The sequence below is a fragment of the Pyrgilauda ruficollis genome, unplaced genomic scaffold (assembly GCF_017590135.1).
Source record: "Pyrgilauda ruficollis isolate IOZ18807 unplaced genomic scaffold, ASM1759013v1 scaffold14, whole genome shotgun sequence".
Classification (NCBI taxonomy): Eukaryota; Metazoa; Chordata; class Aves; order Passeriformes; family Passeridae; genus Pyrgilauda; species Pyrgilauda ruficollis.
The window spans coordinates 9,491,614-9,511,405 of record NW_024512543.1 but is presented as its reverse complement, the minus strand read 5'-3'; the positions used below and the strand labels follow the sequence as shown (position 1 = coordinate 9,511,405).

General features: G+C 38.6%; 1 protein-coding gene and 1 non-coding gene across 5 annotated transcripts in view; both read left to right on the top strand.

The window, feature by feature from the left end:
* Positions 1 to 19,775, top strand: part of CKAP5 (cytoskeleton associated protein 5) — a 53,594-nt gene extending 33,819 nt beyond the window's left edge. For 2 of the 4 annotated variants that reach the window (XM_041459939.1, XM_041459940.1), the window contains exons 25-45: positions 210 to 404; positions 1,042 to 1,177; positions 1,894 to 1,982; positions 2,812 to 2,922; positions 3,201 to 3,323; positions 3,971 to 4,120; positions 4,509 to 4,712; positions 5,399 to 5,534; positions 6,310 to 6,503; positions 8,703 to 8,875; positions 9,988 to 10,161; positions 10,601 to 10,721; positions 11,397 to 11,576; positions 12,027 to 12,214; positions 12,602 to 12,674; positions 13,472 to 13,660; positions 13,772 to 13,906; positions 14,186 to 14,269; positions 14,363 to 14,522; positions 16,161 to 16,315; positions 17,389 to 18,119. In XM_041459939.1, coding sequence (XP_041315873.1) covers positions 210 to 404; positions 1,042 to 1,177; positions 1,894 to 1,982; positions 2,812 to 2,922; positions 3,201 to 3,323; positions 3,971 to 4,120; positions 4,509 to 4,712; positions 5,399 to 5,534; positions 6,310 to 6,503; positions 8,703 to 8,875; positions 9,988 to 10,161; positions 10,601 to 10,721; positions 11,397 to 11,576; positions 12,027 to 12,214; positions 12,602 to 12,674; positions 13,472 to 13,660; positions 13,772 to 13,906; positions 14,186 to 14,269; positions 14,363 to 14,522; positions 16,161 to 16,315; positions 17,389 to 17,643 — 3,225 coding nt within the window. In that variant the 3' untranslated portion in view covers positions 17,644 to 18,119. Of the gene's footprint in view, positions 1 to 209; positions 405 to 1,041; positions 1,178 to 1,893; positions 1,983 to 2,811; positions 2,923 to 3,200; positions 3,324 to 3,970; positions 4,121 to 4,508; positions 4,713 to 5,398; positions 5,535 to 6,309; positions 6,504 to 8,702; positions 8,876 to 9,987; positions 10,162 to 10,600; positions 10,722 to 11,396; positions 11,577 to 12,026; positions 12,215 to 12,601; positions 12,675 to 13,471; positions 13,661 to 13,771; positions 13,907 to 14,185; positions 14,270 to 14,362; positions 14,523 to 16,160; positions 16,316 to 17,388 lie in introns of all 4 variants that reach the window. The other 2 variants (XM_041459941.1, XM_041459942.1) reach the window with 2 other exon arrangements.
* Positions 10,769 to 10,879, top strand: LOC121349600. The gene has a single exon (XR_005954564.1). It is a non-coding gene; the product is annotated as a small nucleolar RNA SNORD67 (small nucleolar RNA).
* Positions 19,776 to 19,792: the final 17 nt, after the last annotated feature.

Here is a 19,792-nt window from a genome sequence, read left to right as displayed (position 1 = left end):
TAACATGCGGTACTTAACTTTTAATTTTTGTAATTGCTGGTATGAAAATTGATGTTGTTGAAGAATATTTGTCTGAAAAATGGGTGGGTTTTTCGTACTTACATTGTAGAATGTAATAGTACGTGAAGGACTGCTATTCAGACTCTCGTGCCTTGACACAGCACTGTGAATGCTTCTTTAAAAGCTTTTATTTTAAAACTTTCTTTCAGCTTCTTGGTTGGTTGGCTGAGAAGTTGCCTGCCCTCCGTTCTGTTCCTTCTGACCTGCTCTTGTGTGTGCCTCACCTGTACTCCTGCCTTGAAGATCGAAATGGGGATGTGCGCAAAAAGGCACAGGATGCCCTGCCGTTCTTCATGATGCATCTGGGCTTTGAGAAGATGGCAAAAGCCACTGGCAAGCTGAAGGTACTTCTGTTACAAAGATTAGATCATGTGATCTTGAATGTGTGAATATTAAGTCCTATTCACAGTCTCATGACATGCTGTCTTGAGTCATGTAAGCTTGTCTGCATTGAGTATTCTCAGGAAGACTGAAAATAGTATCAGGAGCTGTGAGCTAGATGTTTCTCTACTTCAGAAAAGATTACTGCCATTACAAGCTTATTACTTCAAGAGTTTGCTATTTATTCACTCTGATTTTCTTCCGAAAAAAATCTATTTGCAGATAGCTTCCATACCAGTTCCTGTCCCACTCTATGCCTTTCTACTCATATTTTAACATTATCTCTAGCAGTTTGGTTTGGCTGATGGACCCCTGAGTGGTGACTAGGCACGCTACTGATGTCCAAAGACCACTCACCTAGAGTGAGTTTACATATTTCCCATAGATCTTGCAGAAGAAAATTTAAGGAAAGATATTTTAACTTGGAACAAAAGTATCTGAGAACAATGATGTTTTAAGATGACCATCCTCCAAGATGCTTAACAGAGCATGGATTGTTTCAAACTAATTTTGGTTTTGTTGTCTGTAGCACATATTGGAAAGATTAGTGATAGACATTATTAAATTTATCACTTCTTTTTTGCACTTTTTGTTCCCTAGCCAACTTCCAAAGACCAGGTGCTGGCCATGCTGGAGAAAGCCAAAGCCAACATGCCAGCCAAACCAGCTCCTCCTGCTAAAACATCTTCCAGAGTGGTAGGAGGAGCAGCTCCAGCCAAATTCCAACCTGCATCAGGTAACCTCTCTGACATTTTGGGAAATGATTGAGAAAATGGTGGATTTTGAAGCTTTTTGACATGCCAGAGGAATAAACATATTTATCTGGAGAAGAGGTATTCAGCATAGTTAGGGTTCTGGTCTTTCTTGCATTTGAATCAGCTTCCAGTGTAGGAGGGTGTTTCCTTTCCTCACAACCATCTGTCAGCTGCTATTTGAAAACTTGAAAATAGCTACTTGGTTTTGAAGCTAAAAGCAAGCTGGGCTAAAGGGGGAGATTTTTTTCTAATACTAATCTGATTTAAATATAATTTTTTTTAATGTTTTCACATTATTCTTTATCTGGACTATTTCCACAGTCTAGTTCACTGTGGGACTGCCAGAATGCTTCTGTGATGGGATTAGGGGACAATTGATTTGAAGAATCAAACTGCTGGGGCTAGCTTACTCACGCCAGGTTCAACTACAGCTCTAGACATTAGTCTGCATAGTATATATGTCTGCATTTTTAATTGTTTTCAAAAATTGGTTGAGTACCATAATCTTAATTAGGAAATTAGGAAAACTTTGTATGCTAATGTGGAATTTAAGGGACTTCTTTGGTGGGTCTAAAAGCCTCAGACATAAGTGTGATTAAGCATATTATATCACAAACATTTTTCTTATGTCCTAAGAAGGGAAAACTGATAACCTAAAATGGGTTTCTAGATAACTTTAAATGGTCTGTTTCTCCAGCATTTGCTGATGATTTGGGGTCTAATACTGTGGAATCCAAGCCTGATCTCAAAAAAGCCAAAGCAGGAGGACTCTCCTCTAAAACTAAGGTATGTTGATTGCCTTTTGTGTAAAATCAGTTTTATTAAGTTAGTAGCTCTGGTTTGTTAATGTGTTGTAGGTAGAAGAGTGTAGTCCTTGCTGTGGACAACTTTTATTAAAAATCTTCATGTTTGTCTGAACTCTGAAATGACAGATATTCCCATGTCACTTACCTGATGGCTGCTGTTGTCATTATCTATTTAATTGCTAAACTCTGTACTGTCAAAAAACAGTCTTATGAGAAAGTCTGTCTGTTCTAAATTTTCCTGGCCTCTTTGCTTTTGTGCTATTGAAAATTCATTCTTACTATTCCAGGTCCAATGTTATACTTGAATGTTAATTTTGAACCCATGTATCAAAAGAAATTAATCTCTGCCTTAAAGTATGAAGGGTAAGAAGTTTTCAAAGTCCCAAAAGGGAAGGAATATGCTTAAAAACATCAAACTCAACTGATTACAGTCAATTTTTGGTTACATTTTGCTGTTGTTTTGTGTTACAGTAATTTTGGTTTTTTTTGCTGTTAATAATGTTTGTCCTATATATATAACTAAAAATAACCCAAATTGTTCTACAGTCCCATTGTCTCCATTGTCTGAAGTAGTGCTGTAACAAGAACATTTGCTGTAACATTTGATGTAGGTCCATATTCATGGTAAGAATGAGCAGAACAAACCTTGAAGGATGTTGTAGGTTTGCTGAAGTCAATGCAGTGTTCTGCCAGAATTCTGCTGGTAGAGTTAAGACCTTTGTTGTCAGACAGCTGTTTATTCTTAAGAGTTTCCATTCCAAACCTTCTAACACATTCTCAGCAAAGACTTTTCTATGGCTTATTTCCAGCAGTCAGATGTTAATAGCAGTATGTCCAAGGGTAATGCCCGCCTGTCCAAAGCTAATACAAGGCTCAGCAAGGGCAGTTCGAGTGTGACAAAGAGCCAGTCTATCAAACAGGTACCACGGTGGGTTTTTGGGATGTGTGTGGGTGACTAGCACACTGGTTGAGAGTGGTGTCATAATTCACAGGGTACTACTATGCACTACTATGGGTGTTTCTTCCACAGCAGCTGAGCACACACTTTTAAACTTCTAATCAACATTTTTCTTTCAGCTTCTCTCTGGCTCTTGTACACATATGCAGCATGAGGGTGGCAAGTATCTAATGCTTGCAGTTGCTGGGACTGAGGCATATATATGGCTTGTGTTGCCTGCTAATACCTTGCTTCTTTCAGGTACAGGGAAAGAAGGTGATAAGCAAGCCTAGTCTGAAGGAAGATGATGATAAATCAGGCCCTATTTTTATCATTGTCCCAAATGGAAAGGAACAGAGGATGAGAGAAGAGAAAGCTCTGAAGGTGAGAAAAATCAGAATGTGTTCACAACTTTTGAAGTGGAGGCTTTTAACCCATTCTTTAGTTTCTAATTTAGAGTTTAACGTACTGTGGCATGTGTTAGCCACTGTCCATCTCTTGGAGTCTGATTCTTGAGTTTAATTTTGTACATCAATTGTGGTGTTTCTTCTCTGATTTTCAAATTTTGTGCATTTATGTACTGTTATAAAAACCTAAGGCCTTTTTACATTTTTCAAGTTGTGAAGTATCATTACACTTAGTCAATTCTTTTCAGGTACAATGTCAGAGTTCTAGGGTACATTGTAAATGCTTTAATATACTTATTTTGAGCAGCCCCACTTAGCAATTTGTAAGGAAAATTCTGTTACTGAAAGATGCATGTTATTTGTAACTTGCTAGTAAGTAGGCCTGTCTGGAGCTTAAAAACAATGGCTTTAAGTGATAATTAAGGTAATAGCATAAGGGTAATCAGTTCATATGTAGAAAACTTGTAAAAAAAGGGGCAAACACCACTGATTTTTCATTATTTATTGGCAATAAGAAGGCTTTGAAAACACATTCTAAAGCAGATTTAAAAGATGTTCAATCAGCAGCATCTGTGAGGAAAAAAGGTATTGCTTGCTATGAGTTCTAAATGCTGCCTTTTACAGGTGTTAAAGTGGAATTTCACTACTCCTCGTGATGAATACATTGAGCAGCTGAAAACTCAGATGTCCACTTGTGTGGCCAAATGGCTACAGGATGAGATGTTTCATGCAGATTTCCAGCACCACAACAAAGCACTGACTGTTATGATTGAGGTGAGTTTGGATCTGTGGTAGAAGATGAGGCTGACAGAATTGCTCTTTGCTATGAAAGATACTGCTTGAATTAAAATAAAATAGAAATTTTCTGAGGAGCCTGGGTTGTTGTTCTGTGTGGTTGAAACCTAAACATACATAGAAATCATTTTTAGAGATATGACGAAGTTGGTATTAATACTGTTTCTCAGGAGAAGGGAAAATTTCCTCACCAGAGACTTCTCTTAGAATTTCAAAAAGCCATGTAAGTTAAAAGTGAATATGTATTGTTTTAAGAATCTACCATTAAATGTAGATTATCTTATCAGACATAGCTTAGCTTGTTTTCTTGTTGAATGGTGTATATATGTGTTTCATTTACGTAACTTTTTTTTTAAATGCCTTCAAGCACTTGGAAAGTGAAAAAGATGGAGTCATCAGCTGCCTGGATTTGATCCTAAAATGGCTTACCCTGCGGTTCTTCGACACCAACACAAGTGTTTTGATGAAAGCACTTGAATACCTTAAATTGCTTTTCAATTTGCTGAGTCAAGAAGAGTATCACCTCACCGAAAATGAAGCATCCTCTTTCATCCCATATCTTATCCTAAAGGTACAATTTGTTTTTCAGAAACTAACGTTATTTTTCGTGAGGATTACGGCTGGATACCATCAAACACTGCAATATGTTCATTGTAATTATATTGTGACTGGAGATAAGTCCAGTTGGTGGCTTGTGTGAGATTCAACAGGACATGTTTATTTAACCTGGAGAAAAGGAGGCTCAGGGGAAATCTTAGTGCTCTTCATAACTACCTGAAAGGAGGCTGTAGTGAAGAGGGAGTTGGTGTTGTCTTTTCAAGTAACAAGTGAATAGAATGGGAGCAAAAGGACACAAGTTGTTCTAGGGGAGGCTTACACTGGATATTTGGAAAAATTTCTTTCCTGAATGGGTTGTGAATCACTGAAACGGGCTGCCCAGGGAAGCGGTTTAGTCTCCATCACTGGAAGTCTTTAGAAGGCATGTAGATGTGACACTTGGAGACATGGTTTAATGGTAGACTTGGCAGTGTTGATTTAGCAGTTTGACTCGATGACGTTAAGGTTGTCTTTTGTCATGGTTACAATTCTGTATTGTGTATTTCCCTTAAAAGCCGTTGACAAAAAAAGGATTTTGCTTTGAGAATGATTCTGGCTTTCCTAAGACTATTTAGAATAGTTGAAAGTATCATGAGACTGTATAAAATATTCTGTATTTCTTCCCCTCTTTTTCATTTTTTTACATTAATTTTCCATTAGGTAGGAGAACCGAAAGATGTCATCCGTAAGGATGTACGTGCCATTCTGAACAGAATGTGTCTCATCTATCCAGCCAGCAAGATGTTCCCTTTTATCATGGAGGGGACAAAATCAAAAAACTCCAAACAGCGTGCAGGTGGGAAATGGCCTGTTGAACTGCACATGTGCAAAGCACTTGAAATTGCTTTGGTTTACGTCTTAAAAAACCCAGCATAAGAATGTTGGGTGGGATGTGAGATTTGCATGCACATGGCGTTTTATGCAGATGAGTTTAAAGGATGAGATTTTCAAGTAGTATCATATTGCTTTTTATTTTTTGGCATCTTTGTATCTTCCAAAGACAAGTAATCACTTAAGTTGCTATGAGTATTATGAGTTCCTTGAGTAGGCTTGTTTTCTTAGTGAAACAGTGTTGGTGAGAACGGAGACAGTACTATTTCCCTACTCACCAAGGGAATCAGTTAATCTGAGTAAGGAATGTCTCTACACTGTACATCTGTCTCACCACAAGTAATGTCTGTAATAAAGTGTGGCGTTTGTAGTTCAAACAACTTCCTGATCACTTTGAGAATATTTTATCCTAATATAAACAGAAAGTGAAATTGTGTATGTAATGTAGTATTGCAAGCTCACAACTGTTTACGTGAATGTGATGCTAACTGTAGCATTGCTCATACATGGTTATGGGAAATACTTCATGTGTAGAAGGGTGACTGACAGCTTCTATCTGTGAAGTAGTCTGCTGTAGCTTACTATTGATCCCATAAATCCCCTGGAGTATATCTATCATCAGCTTTATGATTGGCATTTTTTGACAGTGAATGTTCAAGCTGTGCAAGCAACACAGGAATTGGGAGGGCTCTCTTCCCAGCAGCTTTCAAGTTGAATGTTCATATGTTATCTTCTTTTAGAATGCTTGGAAGAGCTTGGATGTCTGGTTGAATCATATGGCATGAATGTATGCCAGCCAACTCCAGGGAAAGCCTTAAAAGAAATGGCGACCCACATTGGTGACCGGGACAACACCGTGCGCAACGCTGCACTGAACACCATCGTGACTGTCTACAACGTCCATGGTGACCAAGTGTTCAAGCTGATTGGAAATGTCAGTATAATTGCAAATAGGTTTATGGGGGATTTGGGTTAGCATGCTGTGCTTGGTGTGGTTTGTGGGATTGTTTGTTTGGGGTTTGGTGGTTTGGTTTTTCTTCATGTCCTTACACTTCTGTAGGATATTAGCACCGTTTTGCTTGTGATTGGTCATGGTACATCTTGCTGTTGGTGTCAAGAGCATTTTGTAGTTTTGAAAATAACTTAATACATCATGGATCCTCTGATGGCTATTTGGTTAATCCCAGGTTGTAGAATATATGAAATCATGGAATGGTTTGGGAAAAAAAACCATTTAGGTCCAAACCCCCTGCTATGGGCAGAGACACTTCCAGGAACTGGATATCCTGTTTCATTGCCTCAGCCACTCTCACGATCAAGAGTTTCCAATCAAATCTAAATTGATCATTAATTTTAAATAATTATCACTTTTCTATCACTGTGTGCTCTTCTTAGAAGTCCCTCTCCAGCTTCCTTGTAGGCCCCTTTTAGATACTGGAAGACTGCAGTGAGGTCTCCCCAGAGCCTTCTCTTCAGTATGCTGTCAACCCCAACTCTCAGCCTGTTTCCAGTAAGAGAGGTGTATATAACCTTGATGTGCATGAATGGGGAAGAAAAAAAAAAAAACCAACCTGGAAAAAAAAAAAAAGACTGACCTTCATGGGAATTAAATTGTTTTTAAAGAGTAACTTCCGTTATAATCACTTGTACAAGTAACACATCTGATTCAGAGTATTTGGATAACTTATTTGGCCCAAAAAGGCTAGTTGTTGGGGCTCCAATAAGTTCTCAGCTTTTTTTTAATCCCAAACATCCAATTGCTTTGCAGTTGAAGTCTGGTGAATTTTTCTTACTTGCTTCATCTTACTGCATTTCATTTAAAGTGTCAGTACTGTGCCGCTTTGTATTGCTGCTGTTTTCCTCTCTGAAAATTATACTTAACCATAATAATCTAAAATGCAGTAGAAATTAAAGATGGCAGAACTCAGTTTCTAGTGTCCAGCAATGGAGAGCTAGTTCACTGTGTTTATAGTTACTGTGCATATCAGATTAAGTACACTGAATTCCAATCTGAATCAAGATCAGTTAGATCATTTTTTACAGTTCTGTTCTCTGGATTTGGCCTTGGTAATGTTTCTAGCAGCATTAAAACTGATGGGAGTGTGATAGATATTTTAATGCCTTTGCAACTATTTTGTGTTGTGTCATATGCCATAGGGCATACAAGCTATTGGATGGGTGCTTTATGGAATATGACAAAGCTGCCCTGCTTTTATTTTTTTAATATTTCCAGCGTCTTGAAAAGTTGAAATTTAATGTGATTTATTTTCTCTACCTAATGGTAACTATTCCCATGAGAGGTAATGTTGTGTTTTCATTAACGTCTTAGAGTTCCATCCTATTTAACTGTTGTTCAGAGTGCAATCTGCTTCTGCCTCAGTTTTACATAGTCAGTTTGCTTTTGAATTTTCAAGGTAAAGGAAAAACTGTAGCACCTGAACAATTCAGCTCTTTCTAACCATGACTTCCTGAACTTCAGTATGATCCATCTATGGGTTCTCAGGAAGGTTTCTAAATCACAGGGATGCTGGAAAGTACTTCTCATGAAATTGTAAAGCCTAGTTTTGTTCAAATAGAGTTATTGGTAGTCTTCAGTCTGGTAGATGAGCAGGTAAATATGAATCTTTTCACTACCTGAGTTGGAGCATTAAGTTGCCTAATCTGGTGCTCATATTTAATTATGAGTACATTGAATGGAACAATTGTTAGAAGAACTCTGTCTTCTGTGGCGAGGTCCAGAGTGTTCAAGCACTGCCTGGTCTGCTAATAGGGGATATTGAAAGGTGGATGGGGCTTTTTTTGTTTGGGGTTTTTGCAGCAACACATGCAACAATTAAGAACATGGGATAATACTATAGTTTGAATTCAAGATTGTTTCTTGAAAGTTATGTGGACTAGAAATAGGTGTATTCTGTATTACAGCTTGTCAACATGGTTTAATTATCTCTTGAAGTAGCACCTGACAGTTCAGAGTGCTCTGGTGAGTTTGCTGCTAGGAGGTAGCATTGACAGCTCCCACCTTCATATTAGAGTACTTCAGTCTGCACTGATAGGTATGGTTTGAATCCTGTAGGTGACTGAGATTTCTAAAACCCATACAACGCAGGATGAGTGAAAGCATTGTGTGTTACAGCTTTCAGAGAAAGACATGAGCATGCTGGAGGAAAGAATAAAGCGGTCAGCCAAGAGACCCTCTTCTGCTCCAGTAAGGCAGGCAGAGGAGAAACCCCAGCGTACTCAGAACATCAGTGCCAATGCCAGCATGATGCGCAAGGGACAAGCTGAGGACATGTCCTCCAAACTCAAGTATGTAATGTTACATTATGGTTTCTACCTGCATAGTGTGTGTGCTAATATGTTGGACAATGTCATTTTAGTTCTTGTATCATCATCTTCGCATGTTGTGAAAAATGGCCAAATAATAGAAATCTAAATGTCTGAAATTTTTTTGTCTTGTCTGTCTTGAAATCTTTCTAAATGGTCTTGTGCCTTTTTTCACTGCTTCTCCATGGACAGAATTATGTATCGCACTTATAGGATGTAAGTACTGCCCACTAAACTCCTTGGTAGCAAGGCTCTTGTATCTTTCAATTTCTATCCTAGCCATCCCTTCCTGAGGGTGACGGGTTTGCCATGGCTAGTTCTAGGTTATTTACAGGTCTCTGAATTAAGGAAAAGAAAGAAAACAGAAATACAGGTTTCTGTCAAGGTGACTGTAGATTAGGCTGCAGACAGACATGACACTCCCACATTAAGCAAGTGTTCAAAATATTGGGAGAACTTGCAATGTGTTACGCTAAACTTGGTATTTGTTCAGCCGTGTTCTAGTTGTGTTAGACATGAAGCACAAAAATGGATAAGCGTGTGTGAATTGTACAGCCTGGGGCAACAGTACCCAAAACAAAAAGCTCAGAAACTATTCCTTGCCACCTGCTCATTATTTTGGAATAAAACTCTATGCTAAGATGTATGTATTCAAATATTTCCTTGAAAAATCTGATGTGCAGCATAGGTCATGTGGGATGCTGTGAATCTTAGATTCAGAGGAGCTTGTGAGGTTGCTCTGTGCATGTGCATCCTGTCCATTATTTAAAAAAAGGCAAAAAAAGCCACTCAAACTTTCAAGTTCCATTCTTTTACTAGTACTGTAAACTGTGCTAGTTATCCCAAACCATGCATACCTGGCACAGGATGGGGCATCTTGTGGTTTACAAGAGAAACTAGGAAGGCAAGTAAGTAGCAGCTGCTCTTCTGGCCTACAGAAGTTTGTTTTACTGAGGACTAGGGGAAAGGCAGAGGAAGTTAAGGGGCTTGAATATAATCCAAACTGCAAAACCTGTGTTAGTATGAGAGCTTTAGAGCTAGTGGATGCTATTGCTAATATTCTTGCCTCTTAAACTCTCTCCTGATTTCTGTAGCCAAAATCGCAACATGGGCAGCCACTCAGAAACAACACATACAGTTCCACGGGAATTTCAGCTGGATCTTGATGAAATTGAAAACGACAATGGAACCATCAGATGTGAGATGCCAGCACTTGTACAGCACAAACTAGATGACATCTTAGAGCCAGTCTTGATTCCTGAGCCCAAGTGAGTTTAGTTTTACCTCCTAAGTGAAATCAGCAGGACTGCCTAAAAAGTATTTTGAGAAGGTGTGAATTGATGGCACTAGTTTCTACATTCAGACTTGTTTTCATAAGAGAGTAATGTCAACTAATTTGAAGAGATGGCAAAACAAAGGTCTTCTGTACTCTCCTGAAATCTGGAGAGCCATTATTTTTAATGAAAAACAGTAGTTCTGCTTAGGCATTTTTATAGTTAGAGGATGTTGAGTTTGTAAATGCATCATCAGTGTCTTTACAAATAGTGCAATAGACAATGGTAAAAAGGAATGATTCCTTCCTTGAGAATCCTCAGTGAAGAATGAAATCCTTTTCCCTTGTCTCTAATTCATCATTGAAATACAGCAGTTAAGCGTGCATTAAAGTAGCTCTCCAAAAAGTAAAGAACCCTCTTTTCAACCCTTTAGAATCCGTGCTGTGTCCCCGCACTTTGATGATATGCACAGTAACACAGCTTCTACTATCAACTTTGTCATTTCCCAAGTGGCCAGTGGTGATATAAATACAAGCATCCAGGCTCTGACACAGGTAAGTGAATTAAGGTAGCAACTAATCACGCTGTACCAGACTCTGCCTGCGAGGGTGATGAGTTGCACTGTGGTGGAGCAATCATGTCAGGTGACGTGGGCTCTGCTCAGAATCTCCCTGATGACAAAACTAAGTGCACAGGGGCCATCTGACTCGCTTTAGCAATAGAAATTCCACTTGAAAGATGTAGAATAAGCTTAATGCTTTTTTCATTAGTGCTTCTGTGTTATATTTTTTGTTTTGTCAAATTATTCGTGCTATGAGTTTGTAAAAGCCCGTTAGTGAAACTTTTAAATTTGAACTGCTTTAGAGATCCTTAGCAAAAAGATTGTCTTGCCCCGTAGTTTTTGCATGAGTTGAGTGGCTTTAACTACTTAGAAGTTTTTATTTGTCCAGAAGATTTCATAAAAAATCCAGAATGTATAATGCAGCTGCTGATGTTTTCATTTGTGTAGGAGATAAGATTGCCATTCTCTAAAATATCAGTAATTGATTGAGTTTGGCTTAGCAATACAAATTCTCTAGCTACAGATTTGGGGTGAAAGCTTAGAATACAATGGCCTTGGCAAGTGGATTGGTCAGGGCAAAACCTTTCCTACAGAAAAGTATTTATTGTTATTTTGCACTGTTTGCATTATGTTGACTTTACTAGAGTGTTTTGTATTTAAATCTTAGATTGATGAGGTACTCAAACAGGAGGACAAAGCAGAAGCTATGTCTGGCCATATCGACCAATTCTTAATAGCCACATTTATGCAGCTCCGGTTAATCTACAATACACACATGGCAGATGAGAAGCTGGACAAAGATGAGATTGTCAGACTTTACAGCTGTATTATTGGGAGCATGATCACGGTAAGGCTTTGCTGTAAAAGATAAGGTGAAGAGTAAATAACTTCTGTGCAGAAGCTGTGGAAGAATGGAATGTCTGTTCTGTACCTAGGTTAGCTAACTACTGAGTCTTTCTTACGAAGGTTTGTTGCCAACTGCTAATCAATGCATCTTTTGAGAGTAGGTGGGGAATGGGAATTTGGGGAAGGGAAGAAGGTCTCTGCTTCTGCAAAAGACTGCTTCTGCCACTAAGACTTCTATTAAGATCTGGTTTTAATATTCCTTACCTTTTGAGTGCTGAGTTGGTGGCCTGAGTATTTTCAGAAGTCACTCAGTAGAAATAACTTTCTTCATAGTTCTGTTTTTACTTTTGTGGGAAACAGGGAGATGTCATGGTTTGACAGTGTAGTCTAGAGAAGTCTCTATACTAAAGGATTATGTGCAGGGAAAACTAACACTTTCTTCAATCTGTAGCTATTTCAGATAGAGAGTCTGGCTCGAGAGGCATCCACTGGTGTTCTTAAAGACCTAATGCATGGTCTTATTACATTAATGCTGGATTCTCGGGTAGAAGATCTTGAGGAGGGTGAGCAGGTCATCCGATCAGTCAACCTCTTGGTAGTTAAAGTTCTGGAGAAGTCTGACCAGACCAACATCTTGAGGTAAGTAATGAAAGTGCACAATTAACTGCTCTTTTTACTTGTTCTCTTATGTTCCTTGAATGGCCAAGTTTTAGTCATTTTGTAAGCAAAGACCGGTGTCTGTAGAATCATTCAGCTAGCTAATAAAGAATTGTTACTGATTGTGATCAGAATTTGACTGCACAGCTGGAGGCAGGCTAAACAAGCCACCTTAGTATGGTTCTTTGTGCTTTGAAGTTCAGCAGACTGTCTTAAATTCTTGTAACATACTAGAAAGAGAGAAGAGCTGTTGCATATCTGCTGGACTAACCCCAGTCTCTGGTGTGCTATTCTGTGGTGAGTTGGTATTTTTTTTTTTTTATGTATAGCACTTTTTCTGTGAAACCTTTATAAATTTATTCCTTCTAGTGCTCTGCTTGTCCTGCTCCAAGACAGTCTTCTAGCAACAGCCAGCTCTAAGTTTTCAGAACTTGTCATGAAGGTGAGCCTGTAGTAGAGATTTTGAACTTACATGGTTTCTCTGAATCATCTTACCTGAAAGAAGAGATGGAGTTAAAAAGAATTAGTGTTGATAACTTGAAATATTTCTTACAACTTCTATAGTTCTGATCTTACTAGATGTCACATATAGGGACTTTAGGAAGGAGCTTAACACCTGTTAATAGTTTGCAGAAGCTTGTGTACACTAATACAAACTCCATGCAGAGGTGCAGTCCTGCAAACAGTCCACCTGCTGGGCTTGTTTGATTGGGCACCACACTGTACTATGGATTCAAACAGTGCCAGGCTGGAGCTGACTTCTATCCTGTCATCTGTATTGACAGGCAGAATGAACAGGCAAAGGTCTGCATTTAAAGCATGAGCATGATCTTTTCTTACCATACAACACCCTTTTGTAAGTGGTAAAATTTAAAGACAGCTCAGGTGTTCTTAATGAGGTTAAACCTAAAGAACTTGTGTTATGTGTAGGTGTACATAGCACATATATATATTATCTACTGAAATTTCTTCACACAAAGCATTCAGTCTCCAGTTATAGGTAGAGAAATCAGTACCTTACTTATACATCAGCTCTAAAGAAAGATCTGGATACTGTACAGCCAGTAACAAAGAGAAAGTATGTACCAGTGCAAATATAGCTTGAGCAGCAGACACAGTGCATGCCTGTATGATGTGCTAGCAGAGTGAAGTGGCTCAGTGATAGTGTTGTGTAACTTCTTATATAACCAAGTGCTTCTTTCTTGAGTTGTCTTGCTTTAAGTCGTCCTCTCATTCCAGTGTCTGTGGAGAATGGTGCGTCTTCTTCCAGAAACCATTAATAGCATCAATCTGGATCGGATTCTGCTGGATATCCACATTTTCATGAAGGTCTTTCCCAAAGAGAAGCTGAAGCAATGTAAGAGTGAGTTCCCTATTAGGACATTGAAGACGCTGCTTCACACCCTGTGCAAGCTGAAAGGGCCCAAGGTCAGAGCAATCACTAGTCATATTTTTTTAAATTGTATGTTCATGCAGTCTTTAGAGTATTTCCTTTTCTTTTTTCCATTTTTTTTAAATTCCCATTTTTTCTCATTTTAGATCTTAGATCATTTAACAATGATAGACAACAAAAATGAGTCTGAGCTAGAAGCTCATCTTTGTAGACTAATGAAACACACTATGGAGCAGACTGGAAAAGCTGATAAGGATACAGAAAAAGGAGCTTCTTGCATAGTAAGTAAACAAGATGTGTACTGCATCTGACCTACTAAAAGTTAGCCATGTCTAAAACAGCTTTTAAACATTTCTCAGAAGGAGTCCTATGGCTTCATCATGTCCTTGCTCACATTCTGTGTATAAAGTGGCTGTGTAGAGCCCTGATTACTTCCAGGTTTTCTTCATCTTGGAAGCTCTGTATCCAGCTAGCACGTCTGAGGGTGTCACGGGTTTGTCTGATTTCTTTTTGGTTTTATTCACTTCGTTTTTAAAGTCTGCTTTTGTTTATTTTTTTAGGAGGAAAAGGCTTCAAAAGCCAAAGTCAATGATATTTTGGCAGAAATATTTAAGAAGATCGGCTCAAAGGAGAACACCAAGGAGGTGAGTGCCCCCTTCCTGCAAGAAAGAGAGCATGATACACTAGAATGGTCTATGCAGCAGTTGTAGTAATACGTAGCAACTTTTCCCTCCCAGGGTCTGGCAGAACTGTATGAATACAAAAAGAAATATTCTGATGCAGACATTGAGCCCTTCCTGAAAAATTCCTCACAGTTCTTCCAAAGCTATGTGGAAAGAGGCCTCCGACTGATAGAAACAGAACGGGAAGGGAAAGGATGCATTGCTACTTCTACAGGTATGTGTTGTAGCAAAACTGATTGGTTTGTGGGAAGCAGAAATAGAACAGTTACAGGTCTTCTGGTAGAAATTAATATTTGCATATGTTTATGGATTTCTGAAGCAAGCCATGTATTTTCTTGCTACTTTAGTGGCTTCACAAGGCAGCATTTGTAGGGAGTATGCATTCTTTGTTTACAAAAACAGAAGTTGGAACCACGCTAAATGTCGAAGACATCTGAAAGGCTTAGCAAATGTGGTTCTAATCCATCCTGTCTAATCCTATAGTGTGGGTTGAACATTAGCCTGTGTTTCATGTGTCTGGTATGAAGAATTGGTTCTGCAAGGTATAAAGCTGGTTTAAAACAGCAGCACCAACTGTCAGATTCTCCGTTTACGTTTTTACTAAAATACATATAGGATGCTTTTTAATAGTATTATTTTCTGTCAAATTGGAAAACTTATTTTAAATAACATGAACTGGTTCTGCAGAATTTGTGATGAATTGGATGAATTACTGTAAAACTGTTTGTTGCTTAGTCTTTTCGTTACAGATAAATACAAAGGAGTATTTAATAAAATATTAGGGAAGGAATGTGACAAATTATTAGCTGACAGTAAAAGCTGATACACAGTCTAGCAAAACTACCGCTAACCTTTATTTCTTAGTCGTTTCATAGTGTCCTGTGAAACTTGAGCCTTTTTTCTACTGCTGCTCCTTCTCCTATCCCTGTATTGTAGATTCCTTTAGGAAGATGGATGATGTGAGGTTCTTTCAGAACTTCCTAAATGTGTCCACCTATGTAGGACAGAAAATTCTACCTTGCATCATGAAAGTCTGTACAACTGAGAAATACTAGTTCAGCAGTTTTCAAAACCAAATTTATGTGCCACAGTTGTCTTTTTTTTTTCCTCCCTAACTTTAAGTCTGATATAATAAAACATGTTCCATATTGCAACAGTGCTTTATTAAGAGTAAGGTGTAAATGCTTAACCTTAATTCTTCTTTTATCTATTTTAAAGACCCTTGTAGTAAATTAGTGAGAACAAATCCTTGTCCATGCTAAGTCTTAAAATTTGCAATTTTTTTAATAATGGAGAAGTTCGTTTTGTCATGTAAAAAAATTCTTTTTCTAGTCTCTTGGTAGGGAAGCTTTAAAAACCTTGTTATGTGCATTCCAGAATCACTCTTTGAGACTGAGTTGGAGTAAAAAGCTTCAAGTTGCACAAATGAGAGATAAAGAGGGGTTAGAATCTGTGGTAAGCCCAAAAGTATAACTAAACTAGAAAAGGACAGGCAACTCCAAGTGTTTCCCACCTTGCCAATTGCTCAGTTCTCCCGTTGGACATTATGGTCACTGCTGATGCACATCAGCATCTTCCTCTCCCCACACTGTTCTCTTCAGCTCTTGGCTTCAGCGCTTCTAGAGCTGCTCTGCAGCCACGGCTTAAATTTCTCCATTTCTTTTCTTGGTTTTCAGTTGTCACTTTTGCAAGGAAATGAAAGGCCAGATATATCTATACTAGCAAATGCAAATAACAGGTTGATTAATTCTTCATCCATTGCATCTTATTTCAAGGAACTGATCAAGAGGTTTACACTTTTCTGATGTTTTAAATGTTTTTACTCTCCTCCTTCCTTCCCCTCATTGTCCAGGAATTTCTCCTCAGAGGGAAGGAACATGTGTTCCTGCGCCTACCCACACTGTATCTTCGTCTATAGGAAACACAAATGGGGAGGAAGTGGGGCCTTCAATTTACTTGGAAAGATTAAAAATCCTCAGGCAGCGTTGTGGCCTCGACAATGCAAAGGTATTGTACTTGACAACACTTGTAAATCGCCTGGAGAGACACTTGATTTGCACTTACCCCCTTTTTTTTTTTTTTTTTTTTTTGAGCCATAAGGCAGATTGCAGTCAGATTTTATGATCTTTCATTTATAATGCATGTCATAGCTACTCACTGCATGTCACTATACCTAGTGTAAATGGCTTTAATCTCATTACTTGGCCAAGTAGGCTTGCATTTCAATCCACTCTGTCTGCATCACTGGTGTTATGTGCAGGTTGTTTCTGCAGGCCTGCTCTAAAGCAACCATAAGAGCTGATAAAAGTTTGAAGTTTTATATATTTTGGGTGTATTGATGCTGAGGTGCAGGAATGCTGAATGAGCTTAGTACTGGAAACCTGTGGACCACAATTTCTTGCAGTTCTGCGTGTTAGGAATCTAGTGCCAATTCCTAAAATTTGAATTCAGCTATGTGAGAAGTGATGTTCACTCTAGGAATAGTCATCCAGATGCATCACTGGTTTAACCTTTGACACAAATTTGAGTATCAGTTTAGAGCTCTGAGGAGGGGAAGTGCTTCCTAGATCATAATAACAAGGTAAGTAACTCAGATGGCAATGTCAATTGGTAAAAGAACAGTGAATTGACACTTTAATTCTTTGACAGGTTCAGTCTTGCCAGTCAGTTAAAGTTTCCTTCTCATTCTTCCAGAAAACTCATTGTCTGCTGATGTTGCACATAGGTAGGGATTTTTCTCTAGTTACAATTTAGGCTGTTCAAGACTCTGCCAGTCTATCTCAGTAGAACTCTGGTCTGCAGGGAATTTTTTGATCTTGAACGACTAGTTTCTTTGTGGTCCTGTTGGCATAAAATGAAACATTAACTACTCAGATGATTGAGCATTGTAATTAGCTTTTCATGGTTCTGACTTCGACAGCAACTGACTTTATTGTTCCAGATCCACTTGTGTTGCAGTTCTCTTTCCCTTTCCTCTGTTTTTATTGCTCATAGAGATGAAAAGCCATTGATTATGATTTGTACATTTTATATGGCCTTTACCACTATATGTCTTAACACTTCACTTTCCTCCCTCATAGCAGGAGGACAGACCCCCTCTGACGTCTCTGCTCTCTAAACCAACACTCCCTACAGTTGCATCCTCTACAGATATGCTTCACAGTAAGCTCTCCCAGCTGCGTGAGTCCCGGGAGCAGTACCAACATCTGGACCTGGACTCCAATCAGACTCATTCCTCTGGCTTTGGAACTACCCTGGCTTCACCCTCTTCTGCAGCGGCCAATATCGATGACTTGAAAAAAAGATTGGAGAGAATAAAAAGCAGTCGCAAATAGAGATGCAAAGAGACGGTATCGCTGTTGCTTGGGGCTGTCTTCAGCTTTAGTTTACTAAACTAGAAGTCTTCATAGTTAAATGGCCTCGTTTAGGCCTAATGTATACAAACTGGTTTATGTATAATACAGTGGATTTTGGGGGGTTGAGTCATTGTGGCACAAGTATTTGTACATAATCTGCTTCTCAATGAGCATCTCTTTGACTATAGAAGGCTGTCTGTGTATTAGTTTTAGTGTACAGACCTGTAAACAACCATCCTCTTGCTCAGACTAGTTTCTCATGACTTGGGCTTTTTATTTGTAAAGTTGTCTTTAAAATCTTTTCCTAGTTCTTAACTCTTAGACTTCTAGTGATTTCACTTTTAATTTTGTGAATTCTTCTCCATGTAATCCTTGAACTGTTGATTCTGTATGGACACATGGCATGAAGTAACTAATTTAAGTGTCTTTTGTAAATAAAGTTTGCATTAACTATACCAGTCTCTATAGGAACAGCAGCAACTGCTGGTTAGAGGTCACTCTATTTCTGAATGTTAGTGACTGGGCATCTAGAAACTGAACTAAGCTGACATGAACCTTGGGGTTTGGATACACTGTAAGGAAGATGAGTGGAAATACACTAGCTGTGGGTGCAGTCCTGAGACTTGGCACTCTATGAGCAGTAGTACATTTTTTATATAGTTGCTTTTTTTGTTTTTGGAATGTTTCTGTAACTTGAAAATTATTCATTTGCTGAAATGTTTATTTTGAATTATCTAGTCTTTGTGATGCCTTTACCCAGATTATGTGGTCCCATCTGAGGGAGTTTTCTTTGAGGGAGCCTGCTGCTGTTGATATGGAATAGAGTAGCAGTGGTGTATGGTCGGTGGACTCATTTATCCTGAACTCATCTGATTAAGCAGTGTTCCTCATTCAGGTAAACCTTGCTCACTACATTCTTTTTGCTCTTAAACATCAGATCTTACCATTTTGTAACTAAGACATCTAAGAGAACTAGTCTGCAAAAGTTGAAGCCACTTTTTCTTTTTTTTTTTTTTAATGAGTGAAGAGCCTTTTTCAGAAGCTCCAAATAATGAAGATTTAAGACACACTGCATGTTCTTTCTGGCCCTTTCATTTCTAGGGAGGTTGTGTATTTTCACCTTACTGCTGCACTTCCATGTGAAAACTGGTTGTGAAGCATAAATTGCACATATGTTCCTTAGCTAGAACAGTGTTATTGAAGGGTTGGACAGGCAGGCTTAAAATAACACACATATATGCTAGATTTTTAATCTGTTCCATGTAGCTGCTGCTTTTGTTGCTTGCTATTTGGACCAGCAGTCTCTACATAAGAGCCATTGCTGAAACTCTCTTGCCTGATTACAGTAAAAAAGTGACTTTAAATTAGTGCTTGTACAACAGATCTATGTCAGAGCTGCTGCAAATGTCTGAAATCTTCCTTTCACAGGACCCCTAGGCTGGGGTTGCAGTTGACATAATGCTGCTTGGTGCTTATGGTGAGTTTGCACACTGATAGCAGGTGACCATGAGCATTCTCCATCCTGTGTTAACTGATACGATGCCATTCATTGCTCCACTGCCTCGATTTAGTAGTCAGTCTCCTCTCATAACCTGAAATGGGTGTGCACTTTTGGAACAGAGCTCTGTTACAAGTGGAGGTTTGGCCCTTATTGGTAAGTGCTGTGGTTTTGTGCACTTAAACTGGGGCAGTTTGTGAATAGTTTGTGTTGGCTACAGTTACACTAGAGTTACTGCCACTACCTCTCAATTACTAGCTGCTCTCTGAAACTTAGTGACATTTAAATTAATCCATATGTTCCTTTACCATATTCAGCAGACATTCTGAAGAACTATTTGTTAATTAGCTCAGGATGTTAAAACAGCAATGCCTGCAAACCTGCATAAACTGTTTTAAATATGAAGCTGATTCAGAAGTCAAATACAGGAATAATTGAGTAGCAGAAGATATAGTTGTTTTTATGAATGAGTTTTTGCCCTGTGTCTTTGTAGTGTTTGGTTGGACTCAATATCCTGGGAGTTCTGAACTAAAACTTGTGCACATAAATTAATAAAGCCTAATCTTTAGCCCAGACAATATTTAAATAACATTAAACTGAATTTTCAAAATTATTCTTCTGTATTGTTTG